The following is a 13,139-nucleotide window of genomic DNA, read 5'->3' as shown; positions in this document are numbered from 1 at the left end:
AACAGTGGGAGATTTCTTGGGTATTTACTAATTTCCAAATACTTATAGTAGTATTTTACATAACCACCTCATACAGAAAGGTTTATAATAGCCCCAAGTTACAAATAAGAAAAGTAAAGCTGTACAGATGTAACTGATTTACAGTTGGACTGGAAAAAGCTCCATCTTTATTCCTCGAGGATGCTGCTGGATGTCTGTTTTTCTGGTTTTGCTGGTTTTCAAAGAAGCCAAAGGTACAGAAGCTAGAGTCTCAATGAAGCTAAGGAAATAAGTGAGTTGACTGGATCTACTCATTGGGTACAACATAGACAGATGAAACCTGAACTTACTGAAACTATGGTTAAGTGCATAGTATATTTCAGGTCACTTTAATATTTATACCCAAATTAATTTTCTTGTCAAAAACAGGTAGATAAATTATAATTTGCTTCTTTTCACCTAAACTTGTATTAGAACATATATGAAAACTTAGAATCTTGGGCTCATAGGTTAATTAAGAATACTGAAAGTAGGGGTTTTTTTCTGGATATTTTTAAAAATAGAATTTTGAAATTGCTTAGCAACATAATTTAATATTTAAAAATAATAATAAGAGCCATGAATAGCCCCTCTCTACTGTTCAGTTTTTTATTCATGAGACGTTTACTCTTAAAATACTCCATCATAAAGCAAGGTGCCCTTGTAGTCAGAAAGCCACATATGGGCAGAGAAAATACAATCCTGATTAAGCTCCCTATTTTATATGCAATGGCAATATTGCCAGACATTTTAAGTACCTGTAACTTGTCAATCCCCAATTTGTGGTTTCCCATAGGACTAAGGCACCATAGTGTATTTTTCCTAACTACAGATGCTTGCTATTTTTAACTGTAACAAATGTACCAAAAGTTTTTTTAAAGCATTATATTTTCTGCTTCACCTAAAGATAAACATCTGTTTGCTTTAAAATTGGAATAAAGTCTATGAATCATAGCAAACTGACACATTTTATGGGCCATATGCACAAACTCAAGAAATGGGCTAATTTTCAACAATTATTATGGATAGGCAATTATGTGCTTGAAATTTTGCAAGCATGTATGATTCATTACCTAAGGCGTGTTGAGCATTTTTGCATTTGAAATGTTACTGTAAGAAGGCAGTCACTAGGCCATATTTCTGTTTTTGACTCCCAGTTGCAGAGGTGTGGCCAAGATGATAACTGAAATTGGCATAAGGAATTTTCTGAGGAATTATCATCCTCAGAAAAGATAGCTTTAGACATAACAGGGATGACAAAATAATTGTGAATCCTTCCAAGTTAACCAAGAAAAGAGATGCTTCAAGGATGCCATGTAACCTGGGTTGTAGCCCCATCTGTAAAAATTAAAATTCAGGCTACAAATGAGTACAGCTACAATGTATCAATTCTGCAAAATTAGGGTTTACCTTTTCAGTACCCCTTGTGGCCTATGATATGGAGCAGAATAAACTTGTAAACATAACTTTATCCATGAAAGATTTGAATCATTTTCTCCATTCAATATGGTTTAACGAGCCAACCAGCCAAAGTTTTTTGGGGGGCAAAATTTAATGTAGATTGGGAAATCTTTGTGGCAGCCCACATAATTTATATGGAAGGCATGTAGGCACCTGGTTATAGCAAGCAAATTCAGGTATGTAACTTTTTGTCGTGGTGCTAATCACCAAAGTTGAACCTTTCTTGGCAGAAAACCATAGTGACATCCACTTTCAAGGACATATGTGCATGTGGTATGTAGCTGGTGAACAAGTTCCCCGTATCATTAGATCTAGGGGAGACTTTCTTGATGTGTAAGGTGCAGTCTGAGGTTTGGCATTATCCTTTCCTGTGAAAAGGGCCTTTGTGTACATTGCCCAAACGTATACACTTAGGGGCCTCATGGAACCATCTTCCTTTCACTGTAAGGTAAGTTTGACACTGAGCTATGTACTGTCACTTCTTGGCATATTTTATCGCATGGAGAGAATAAGTCTGCATTGAAATGTTTTAAATGTATGCGGTTACCTTTGACAACCTAGTTATTTAATTTGCATGCAAATGGAATTGCCTTCAGCCCTCTGTTTCTTGCTGTCTTTCTCAGATTCATGCCAGGGCCAGACCAAATAGATAGTGCTGGAAAAATATCTTCCATCAATGGCCTGCCTCAGTGGTGCAGTGTTCCCTAATATGGGCAATGTCAAGTCAAGTGCAGGGGTAACATTTTCATGCTATACAAACTCATTCCAAATGTGGACTTTACATAAAGGCATACGCTTTTGGGAAATGAAGCAAGTTTCTTCATCCTCTAAGTTATTAAGCCTTTCTCTGCTCCTCTGTATAAACAGACAAGGTATTTGCAGAAATCTATTCATTGGTTAAAAAGCCAGCTTCTATACAGGTACATAGGTAGAAAAGTGTTTTGGCTATTGTGGTTATTAACTGAAAGTTGCAATTTTTTTTCAATTCAATTCAACAAATATTTATTGTGTGCCTGTAATTTGCCAGCTGTACTATGAAAATAGATGAAATGTAGCACCTGCTCCCCAGGAGCTCACAGGCTGCAAGGAGAAAGATACACAAAGGCATCTCTAGTACACCTCATACCATTAGTTTCTTGCTAAAATGCATCTTTTAACAAACGCCTGCTGTTCTGAGTGCTTGACGTATCTTATACCATCTGCAGTTACACCCTGAGGATTATTATCCCATTGTACAGGTATAATTGAGGTTAAGGAACTTTTTGAAAGTCACTGAGTTCCATGCCTGCTTCATTTGTAACTAACTGAAAGAGTTGGCATTACATTTTCATGAGGAAGGCACTGCATTTGGATTCAGATTGCTGTGCTAGGATGTGCTGCCTTCTTAATTTCTTGACTTTTTTTTGAAAACATAAAGCTGTTGTTGGTTTTATATAAAAAATTCCTTTCAATATAACACGTCATCGCTCTCCCAACACAACAGCTATATTAGGAGCCGGTTTTCCCTTAGACTATGAGTTTAATCTACTCCCATTTTCCGAGGTCATTTCTCTCCCCACCTAGATGCTTTTACCATCAACTCTCATCTCCAAATTCCAGGGCAGTCAAAGCTCAGTTTCTTCCAAGAGGGTGAGAATCTTGATTTTCTGCCCCAGCACATTTGTCCCTTATGTTCTTAGCCTCTTTGTTGCATTAGCCCTGAGACCTTGTTTTTGTACCACCAAACAAAGAACCAATGCGCTTGCTTTAATGTGTGTTCTTGGTGGCTAAATCTTTTCCTGGCTGTGATTTAAAATGCACAACTTTTATTTACCTTTGATGGATTTAGTTTTAGGAAATTATTTTCATCATCTCCAAGATTTTTCTTTTTTGTCTTAAAGTGAAAAACATGCTAGAGACCAAGATGGTGGCCCATCTCAATCTCATTCGGAATTAAGAGGTTATCTCCAAGTTTGAAGACTGACAAAATAAAGACTAGATCTTGTTTTAGCTCCTCCTCAGAAGGACAGTGGTGTATACAAACTATTTCTTGGTCAATTATTAGAACTCTGCAATGTCTTGGTATGTAGCAGTTGGTATCACTATGGATACCTGAATGTCAGCACTAGCAGTGGCCTTACCAAAGCCAACCTGGTAGCTTGAAGATTCTTTGGGGCCTCCTCATGGAATTAATGGAAACTAATGAAATAATTAGTTTTGGGATTCAGAGAGCTGAATGCTGCCTTCTCTGTCTTTGACCCCTCTCCCAAGAAGAGGAAGTGTTTGCTGAGTGCAGCCAGCTGATACATCTTTCCTTCAACTGGGGCCTACAGAGGACCCTGGCACAAGGCTGATTCTCGTATTGAACCGCATCAGTCAGTGCCACAGGGAGTGAGCAGGGAACTGTAATATTTGTCAGGGGAAGATTTATCTTGGAAGAAAGGCCAAACAATCTTTCCTTTATAACATCTCTAATGGACTTTTGACAACTAACAGTGTTTTGGATTTAGATAAACAAACTAATCCCATGCTGTGCTGGAAGGTCACACAGCTGGTAGAGGAAAAAGGTCCAACTTCACAGCCAGGCTTTTCTCTTTTGCTCCAGGGATAGGAAAAGGGGATTCAAAAAGACAGCCTTATGAATGAGAGCTCTGAGCTTTTAATGGGGACTAACAGTGGAATGAACAAGAAGATAAATGATGTAGCAGAGTAGCAGGCTTAGCTTGTGGGGCAATGGGAAGTAGGGTGATGGGGCTTGAGGGGAATCAAACATTGAAAAGTGGTGCATGCTATGTGTATTAGGGGAAGGCACGTGGGTAACAAAGAGAAAGTAGAGTTGTAAGAGGTCAGGATGTGCAGAACAGACTGATGGGGTGAAAATCTAGAGACACTTTGACCAAGAAGGAAGCAATTATAGCAATTAAAACACAAATAACCCCAAATTATCATTAAATCCATGTACCTGTACATCCCTTGCCTCATGATTAATGCTGAAATTAAAGATGATCTTTTTGTAGGCAAAGATTCATTAAGAGACTTTTCTGTTACGTTTATTAGCTCAATATCTTGTTAAATGAAAAATTGTCATTACTGCCATTGTTCAGAACTATCAGGCAATGCAGAGTTGTTTATTGAGGACCCAGAGAAAAATCACATGTACCTAACTAGGAAAAATACAGTTAGGATAATCAGTAATGCACACATTCTAGGAGGATGCTGTGTTGTAGTTGAAGTCTCTAGTTTATGAAATTTGTTCGAGATACAGGTTTGAGATAATGAAGTACACTATTGTACATGTATCATATATAAGGCAAGAATGCTATCAAGGGCTATTTTTTCCTTCTGAGTATTGTGATAACCAAATGTGCCTTTGAGCTGAAGGACTGCATAGCTGCTCTGTATTGGTGACTTATACCCTCAACTCAGATTAGGTCAGGAGGTAAACTGTGGCCTTGCAGCATAGAAGTTGAGTGAGGTAACTGGTTAAAATTGCTCTGCGTTATTTATATGGCTTTGCTGATAACACCTGATGCGTGTCAGGTCCTTCATGATGAAAGTGCTTTTACAGACATGATTCCAAAAACCACAAATTGTAAGCCAGGTATGATGCTACATGCTTGTAATCCCAGCACGCAGAAGACTGAAGATAATGAGTTGACGACCAGCTTGGGGTACATAGTGAGATCCTATCTCAAAACAACAGCTCCCCCCTTCCTCCCACCATTGTTAAGTTTTAGCAATAGGTATGAAATATTTTAGAAATTCAGGAATAGTTGCTAATTTTATTCAAGTCAAGCCATTAGAAGAGAAGACACAGCTGTGGCATAAATTACATATATTGGCCAGGCAGTTGGTCAAATACGTAAGTTTTACAACAACCATCAGGTGGCATAATTATTGCTTTTTTCAAAGAAGGAAGCAAGGGCTGGAGATATGGCTTAAGCCATAGAGTGCCTGCCTCACAAGCATGAAGCTCTGAGTTAGTACCACCAAAAAAAAAAAATAATAATAAAAAAATAAGGAAGCAGAGGCTCACAGAAGTGAAGCAGCTTGCACCAGACAAATGCCTAAGCAAGTACAGAGCCAGGATTTCGGTCTCAGGCCACTCCACTCCAGAACCTAGCTGGCTTGTGTGCCATGTTGGATCTTGAAGGGCAAGTAGGTGGTTTGCCAGGTAGTAGTGGAAAGAAATTTAATTGCAAAGGCACTTAAATATTAAGAAGTTACTGAATTGAGGTAAAAACATTTGGGGTGAAGGGCAGCAGGAAGGAAGGAGTTTGGGAGTGGGGAAATTGTAAAAATTAAGGGTTGCTATCCAGACAGGAGAAGCAAGGGATTGATAGAGATGGCTGGCTATCCTTCTGGGTCCAGATTTTAGGGAGGCCTCTTGTAAGGATTTTCTGGGGAAAAAAATTCAAACATGATTTCAGCTTAGACAAAAGATTATTTTAGAGAGCTCCAAACCATCATTTTGAATGTTTCAGGGCACTTTTCACATAGTAGGTCAGGATGCATATAGTCATTTATAGATACGAAATGCCTGTCTACGGGCCATAATTTGTCTGCATGAAATTTGGTTTTGTTTTGCTTTCTTTGTGTTTGCCTTGATGCTTTGAGGTTTTCCATCACTGTGTGTTGTTTGCTTTTTATAGGTTTAACCCGCTGGTGACTTTCTCAGTAGTCCTGATTTACCCATGTTGAGCTGGTGTCCATGTGCAGGCCCATAATTGCAAGTCTGTTAATTTCTAGCATATGTCATTTGCTCAGTATTCCTGGTAACATATGACCATGGTGTCATTGCAAAAAGCTTACTGAGATTTCTTAACACTTTTGGATAGCAATCAAACCACCCAATGGAAAGTGGAATCTTCTTCCACCCATTCTAAGAGTTAATTCCAACTTCCCTTGGAATTGTTCTTAGTGACAGACTGTAGTTTTACAGTCCTTCCTATGCTGCCTGTATCAGGCTTGCCATTAGTGGCACTTGGAGATCAGTTCCTCAGATTGCTAGGTATTGCTTAGGCTGATTACACAGTGTTGATTATATCATAAAAGTCATTAGTCATCTATAAATGCCATTTTATTCCAGTGTATGCAAATATAATATTTCAATACTCAACATTTTTCAGACGTGCTTAGTTATTTGTGTTCACATTTAGTTATGAGGAAAATGGTCTATAGACTAGTCAAAGAATGAAGACAAAAATGAGATTTATATGAGAGAGGAGACAGGAAAAAAATCAGTCCGGGAACAGTGAATGTTGGTTAACATTTTGAGAGAACACTGACTATTTGTTTGAGAAAGAGGCTAAGTGGGCAATTTGTCCCAGTACACCAACTAGGGTTATCAAAGAACCATGTCACTTTGAAGGAGCTGAGAAACCTTGAGGTTTTAGCTGAGAAACACACGTTACAAGTTGTGTTTCCTTCCTCATTAAAGCAAGATCTGTACAATTTCTCTTCTCAGAATGGCTCGCATTTTATAATTTCGTTGTACCAAATTTGTGGGACTTTGTTTTAGGTTATTTTATGCACCTAAAGGTTCTGGGTTTGATAGTCACATTGACTTCCAGTGGGGACCCAAACCCTCCTGGCCAGTGTTTGCTGCTCCCCGTCTTAGAGACTTCCATCTGTGTGACCAGTGGCCTGCCTGAGTGACCTGCTTGAGTGAGATCAGTGCTCAGTCTGTTATTTGCCTATGGCTGCTCTTCAAGGCACAGGAGACTATAGTCATGGTAGGAGGGCTGAGTAGCACCTTCTGCTGATGGCCTGTTGGCTTGAGGACTCAGCTCTTTTCCTCCTTACCTCAGGAAATTGCAAACTTCACTTTGTTTAGGAACCTCAGGCCTCCAGTTCTTAGCTTAGTTTTGTTTGTTTATTTTCAAGTTACTTTTTAATTTTTTAAAAAATCTATAAAATAACTAGGTTTGAGGGTGTGGTATTCCAAGTTCTTTCAGCCTTTGATTCTGCAGCTAGGCCTCTTGTTCATGAAGACCTGCCTCCTAAAGCATCCCCTTTTGTGTTCATGGCATGAAATAAGATCTCCACATTACATCATTTTAGGAAGTGAATCTAAAACATTGATCCAAAAGTAATGATGCATAATAGGCAAGTGTAATATAAGCAATGTTTTTCTCTATGGCTAAGTTACAGATTGTATTAGAACACAAAGTGCTCTCTAATTCATGGGGATTTTTGTATTTTGATTACTGACCCTAAAGGAAAGGTCAGATTTGTTTTCCCAAGCTATTATTATTGTTGCTGTTGCTGCTGTCATTAACATACACCATTTACTGAGTGTTTGTTATTTTTCAGGCATTCTGCTGTTTTATGAGACAGGCATTAGTGTCCCCACTTACAGTTCAGGAAACTGAGGCACAGAGCAGTTCAGTGGCATGAGGTCACACAGCTGGTAAGTGACAGATCCAAGATTTGAACTCTCTCTGACTCTAAACCTTGAGCTCTTCATACTCAACTACATTTGGTTTTTGCTGGTTGCCTATTGTTATGATTCTTTCACAATATATTCTATCATTCCTCCCAACAAAATGAGTGAACAATATTTGATTGAAGGAACTTTTTAAAAGTGTCCTTCTTGAGATGTTTTAATGGCTCTTAACATTAAAATTATACAAGTCCAGGATCTCCAGAATTAATCAGAATTGGAAGCTCAAGTACAATTGCTTTCCTCCCTCATCCTATAGGGGAAAAAAGCTACACAGAAAGAAACTAACTCATAACCAAAAAACTGATTTTGCCAAATCTCTTATAACTTTTAGAATTGACATAGAAAAGATATTCAGACTTATGAACTTGAGCTACTCATTATTTTCCAAGTACTACGGCAGGAAGGTTGACTGATATGCATTCCTTCAGTAAACACTTAATCTTTTATTATTGGAGTTAGACACAACACAAGACACTCTAAAATGCACTACCATTTGTCTTTTAGGGTTCCATAATCTAAAAGAAGTAGAAACATGAAAGGTAGTAGATATATTTCTGTAAGGAACTGCTGGTATGTATTGTTTCTCTGTGCCAAGTACTGTTCTGAACTCATACTGTCTCATCTGGTGATCAAGACCCTATAAAGAAGATGCAGAAATTCATGCATAGGGAGGTTAAATCCCCCTTTCAGGGTCATAGCTATTGGTGACAGTGTAGGAAATTTAGGTCTAGGTAGCATGGCCCAGAACCTCAATTGGATCATCAGTGGACGTGGATGACTCCGGCTATGATACTGGAGAGGAAATTGGAGTCTGATTATGAACAAGTTCACATGTGCCATCTAGACCCTGAGTGGGGACTAGGAAGACCACTCCAAGTTGAGGAAATACTTGGAAAAATAAGATGCAGGAGAGAGGAAAGAACATATTTGTGGAGCAGTGGCAGGTCAACCTGGCAAGAATGTTTTGTGTATTTTTGGAGAGTTAGCTTGTAGAGGGCTACGAAGGCCAATCTAAGCAAGCAGACTTATGCATAGCATTAATCATGTACCCACTTTACCTATTAACTCATTTCTTCATCATAGTGAGGCCATGTGTCATTATAACCATTCTCACTTCACACATTGGGAAACCAAGTACACAGAGAGATAAGCTTGCTAGCAGGAGGCAGAGCTGGGATTTGAATTGAGAGGTTATGATTTTAATTACTATGCTGCCTGTTTATTTGGAGGTAGAGTGACGTAATCTGGACCTGGGAACCATAAGTGAGGATCCATGAATAGGAAAGAAAGAAAAAAGAAAGATAGAGAGGCCAGCTGAGGTCCCCGTCACTCTCCACATTAGAGATAGTCAATAAATATAAGATGGCAGCAGGGAAAAGGAGTATGATGTGAGACATCAATGAGATAGGGAAGTAGGAGCCCAGAGTTCAAGTTCTAACCTTGTCTCTCCCTTGTCACTGAATGACTTGGACTAGTGGGTGGACCTGTTTGCTTTGGTTTCCTCATTCACAAAAGGGGGATGTGTTCAAGAGCTGCTTAAGAGGTATCACCAGGTCATCCATCTGGTTGGGCTCAGTACTTCAGTGGGAAATCTGGGTCTGGAGGTCAGGGATGTAAATATCCTTCGGAGTCACCTCCACGCACGTGAGGATGGTGTGTGTGTGTGTGTGTGTGTGTGTGTCCCCACAGGAGAATAGACGCAAAGAGAGGAGGGCTGATAAAAACCCACTTGCGTATTCCTGAGAAGTAGTCACAATTGATAATGAGACTGCTCAGGTGCATATCACATTTTTCCAGATTCATTGTTCCATAGTTAATATATTTTGTGATAGGTGAAGCTATCTCTGACCTCTTTCTTCACATCAGCGTTATTTACCTGTACACCATTCATCATGAGGTTGAGGTTGGGAGCATTAATGACACTTAGGTTTTGGTTTTCCACATTTGCTATTTTTTTGGATGAAATGACTTCAGCAGCAGTACCTCAGCAGTAATCTCAAAGTTAATTAAGTTCATAGGCAAAACCTTGACGCAGGTGTTTCCTGTTGGCCCAAAGTCATTTTCTTTGCTAAGGGCATCATATGTTGCCTGAGAAATTATGATATTGTTAGTTTCTATTTTGTTCATGCATTCATCCCCTTGACTTAATTTGGAATTCAAAAATGTAGTGTGCTACTAAAGCACATTTGCCCCAAATGGGCTCTTATGTGGCTTCTCTAAGTGCCTTTTTTTTTTTTTGCTTTTCTCTCTGTAGTCCCTTATCAAATATCACCCATATTTCCATATCTAGGCTGTTTGTTTTTGCCTTAAGGCTCACCTCAGGAGGCCTTGCCATTAAAGAAAATAAGCCCAATCATACAAGCCTTGTAAAAACATTCTAAGTGTGTGTGTATCTGGGGGAGCTCACCAGTACACTGCTTGCCTAGCTTTCTTGAGGTCTTGGGTGCCAAGCCCTGGGTTCAATCCCTAGCACTGCAAGAAAACAAGAGCAAGGGTAGTTCCTTGTTTAAGGCCTTGAGGGCATAAGCTGCCCTTCCACAAACCTCACTTCCTTCAGTAGCTGCTCAAATTTTTCTTTGGCTTCTGTCTATTTCTCCCAACCAGCATACCCTTGAACACTTCTTTTAATACCACAATGTACCTTTCTTTTCGCCTCTCTCTCACTTGCGTCCCCATTTTAGCCCTTTTCCTTATTCACCATCATTAGCATGTAGAAGAGGAGGAATTTTTAGGCTTTGTCCCTGTCATGAAAATATTGATTTCCTAATGCTAATTATTGAAACAGAACTGAGCCTCATCCAATAAATCATATACAGCAAATTCCTAGCTAAAGAGCATGCATTTATCTTTTTGTAATTTCATGCGCTTTTACTGACCTTTGCAGAGTAGTGGTGTTGACTTCTTGTGGAGTTTGTTTCTGGCTTTTAAATAAATAAATGAATATGTAGCCTTCAGTAGATGGCAAGTGCTAAACGTATCCAAGTTTTGTAGATGTCTCCAGATATACCATAGTATGGAGGGGAAGTAAATCTTAACTTTGAAATTCTCTTTAGCTTCACTCTGCACCCTATCCCAAGCATACACGAAGCAGGGAAAAATAATAATCAAAATTCCCTTTGAGGCTTTTTTGTTTGCATAAAGAGATAAACTAAGCCTGGTTAAAACGGAAGACAAGGAATGGAAGGTCTCCTCTCAGGAGGCAGGATGGATGTGTGGATGAGTAACAGATGGTTAGGTAGAGTATGAGAGTACAAGAGGGGGAAATGGGCTTATGGCCTGTTTATGGGTGTATGTGAGCTTTCACTTCAGATTTATTTTAGGATAAGTTTGAGAAGACACTTCCTTTTCTTCTAGCAAATGCATTTCTAGGTCTTTCCCACCAAATTCAGGAATTCCAAGTGTCCTGATGACTTAGATCTAAATCCAGGGAATTGTGAACTGTTAACCAGAGTGAATGATGGCTAAAACTGAAGTGTTGGGGAACCTTTAGAATTCTCATGTTGCTGGTTTTTATTACCCATTGCCAATTCCCGAGTAGAGAAGCCTATATTTTGTGATATGGATGTACAATTTGTGGCATATTGGGACACTTGGAGGAATGGTAGCAAATCTAATTTGTCATGTATTTAGCCAGTTTAGTTCAATCCTGTTAATTGTGTGCTTTATTGAACACTAAATCTATTCCCATCATGTAAAATATTATTAATCTTTCTAGTTCTTTAAAATGCAATAATATGCAGTGTGTTCAAGGCTTAGGAAATTGACAAAGAGCCCTGCAATAATTTTCTCTCTGAATTTATAAAAGCTAATGTTAGTGCTCAGGACTGGGAGTGTAGCTAAGTGGTAGAGTGCTTGCTTAGGAAGCATGAGACCCTGGGTTAGATCCCCAGCACCACAAAACAAGAACAAAACCAAAAAACCCCAAAACATTAGTTACACTACTTTATGAACAGGACATCAATAAGGAAAATTATGTATTGCCACTGTTTCTCTTGTTTTTGAAATACAATTGTGCCTTCGAAATGCGTTTTCCATAAGAGTTTTTAGGTACCTAAGTTTTTAAATGTATATTTTAAAGGTAAATAATAAGATTAGTGTAACTGATTTGAACTACTCCAAATTTTGAAGTCAATTGTAAAACTACAAACCAGGAAGCAAAAAGTTGGTATGTTATTAGATTGCGAAGTTTATGGTTAATGAAGTTATTGTTAATGAAATAGAATTATGAGTCACTAGGGAACAAGTGGAAATTGTTTCTTTGGGATGATAACATTTTGCAAGAAACACTTCTGTAGTATGGGCATTGAATTTGGGGCCTCGAGCTTGCTAGGCAAGTGTTCTACCACTTGAGCCATACCTCTAGCCCCAAACTCTTAAATCTTAAAGAGACTTTTTCATTAATTCATAACAGTAAAATTGGCATTTACAAATAGGATATGACATTATGTGTAATCTATTATCCCAAATCCTGAGACAAGTAGTTAACATAAGTAATGTTTTTCATTGCCACGAAAGTATATAATTTTCTTTTCATGTAATTGATTGGGAGTAGCTGTGATATTATAGAAATATTTGTTAATAATCTGAGGCAAACCTGCTTTCTCTGGGTTTGGGCACAGGGACGCAGACTGGAAAAATTTGATATTCATTCTGGAACATATTCCCCCTGTTTTGAAAATATGTCCTTAATGTTTTATGTAATGTTTTCTGTGACCATTTGTATTTGTATTCCTGCAGTATTATCAAGTTTTAAAATCTAAAATTTTCAAATGTAACTTATGAAATTGATATAAATGTCTTTACCTCAGGATTAGCTTAGTGATACATGCAAAAATATAAATGATGGTTTTTTTTTAGAAGAAATATTTACAAATAGTCTGTTGTAGCAGGATCCATTTTTAGTCTCTCTAATCATTTTAAAGAAGTTTAAAAATACTGCATTTTACTTTGTAATCTAAGGTATTATCAATTTATTGAAACTATTTATCAAAATGGAAATAGTTATTTAAAAATATTACAGTGAAATATCTTGTTTTAATTTTTTGTTTATTTAAATGTTTTGTTATAATATACGTACAGATATTTTCTTATTGCAAAATTTTCAAAGCTAATTATGTACCTTAAACCAACATTACCAATTTTCATTTGAAGCAATATTTCATAAGTAAACATATATATATATATATATATATATATATATATATATATACACACACATATACATATACACATA

At 37.9% G+C, this 13,139-nt stretch overlaps 1 protein-coding gene across 8 annotated transcripts in view; it reads left to right on the top strand.

The window, feature by feature from the left end:
• Frmpd4 (FERM and PDZ domain containing 4) overlaps positions 1-13,139 on the top strand; it is a 763,802-nt gene that overhangs the window by 408,131 nt on the left and 342,532 nt on the right. For 3 of the 8 annotated variants that reach the window (XM_074064144.1, XM_074064145.1, XM_074064143.1), the window contains exon 2: positions 7,774-7,870. The exons of the other annotated variants lie outside the window; for them this stretch is intronic. In XM_074064144.1, coding sequence (XP_073920245.1) covers positions 7,854-7,870 — 17 coding nt within the window. In that variant the 5' untranslated portion in view covers positions 7,774-7,853. The remainder of the gene's footprint in view (positions 1-7,773; positions 7,871-13,139) is intronic. 8 annotated transcript variants of the gene reach the window in all.

The sequence above is a fragment of the Castor canadensis genome, chromosome X (assembly GCF_047511655.1).
Source record: "Castor canadensis chromosome X, mCasCan1.hap1v2, whole genome shotgun sequence".
NCBI lineage: Eukaryota > Metazoa > Chordata > Mammalia > Rodentia > Castoridae > Castor > Castor canadensis.
The sequence above is the reverse complement of the archived record's forward strand: the minus strand, read 5'-3'. Positions and strand labels throughout refer to the sequence as shown.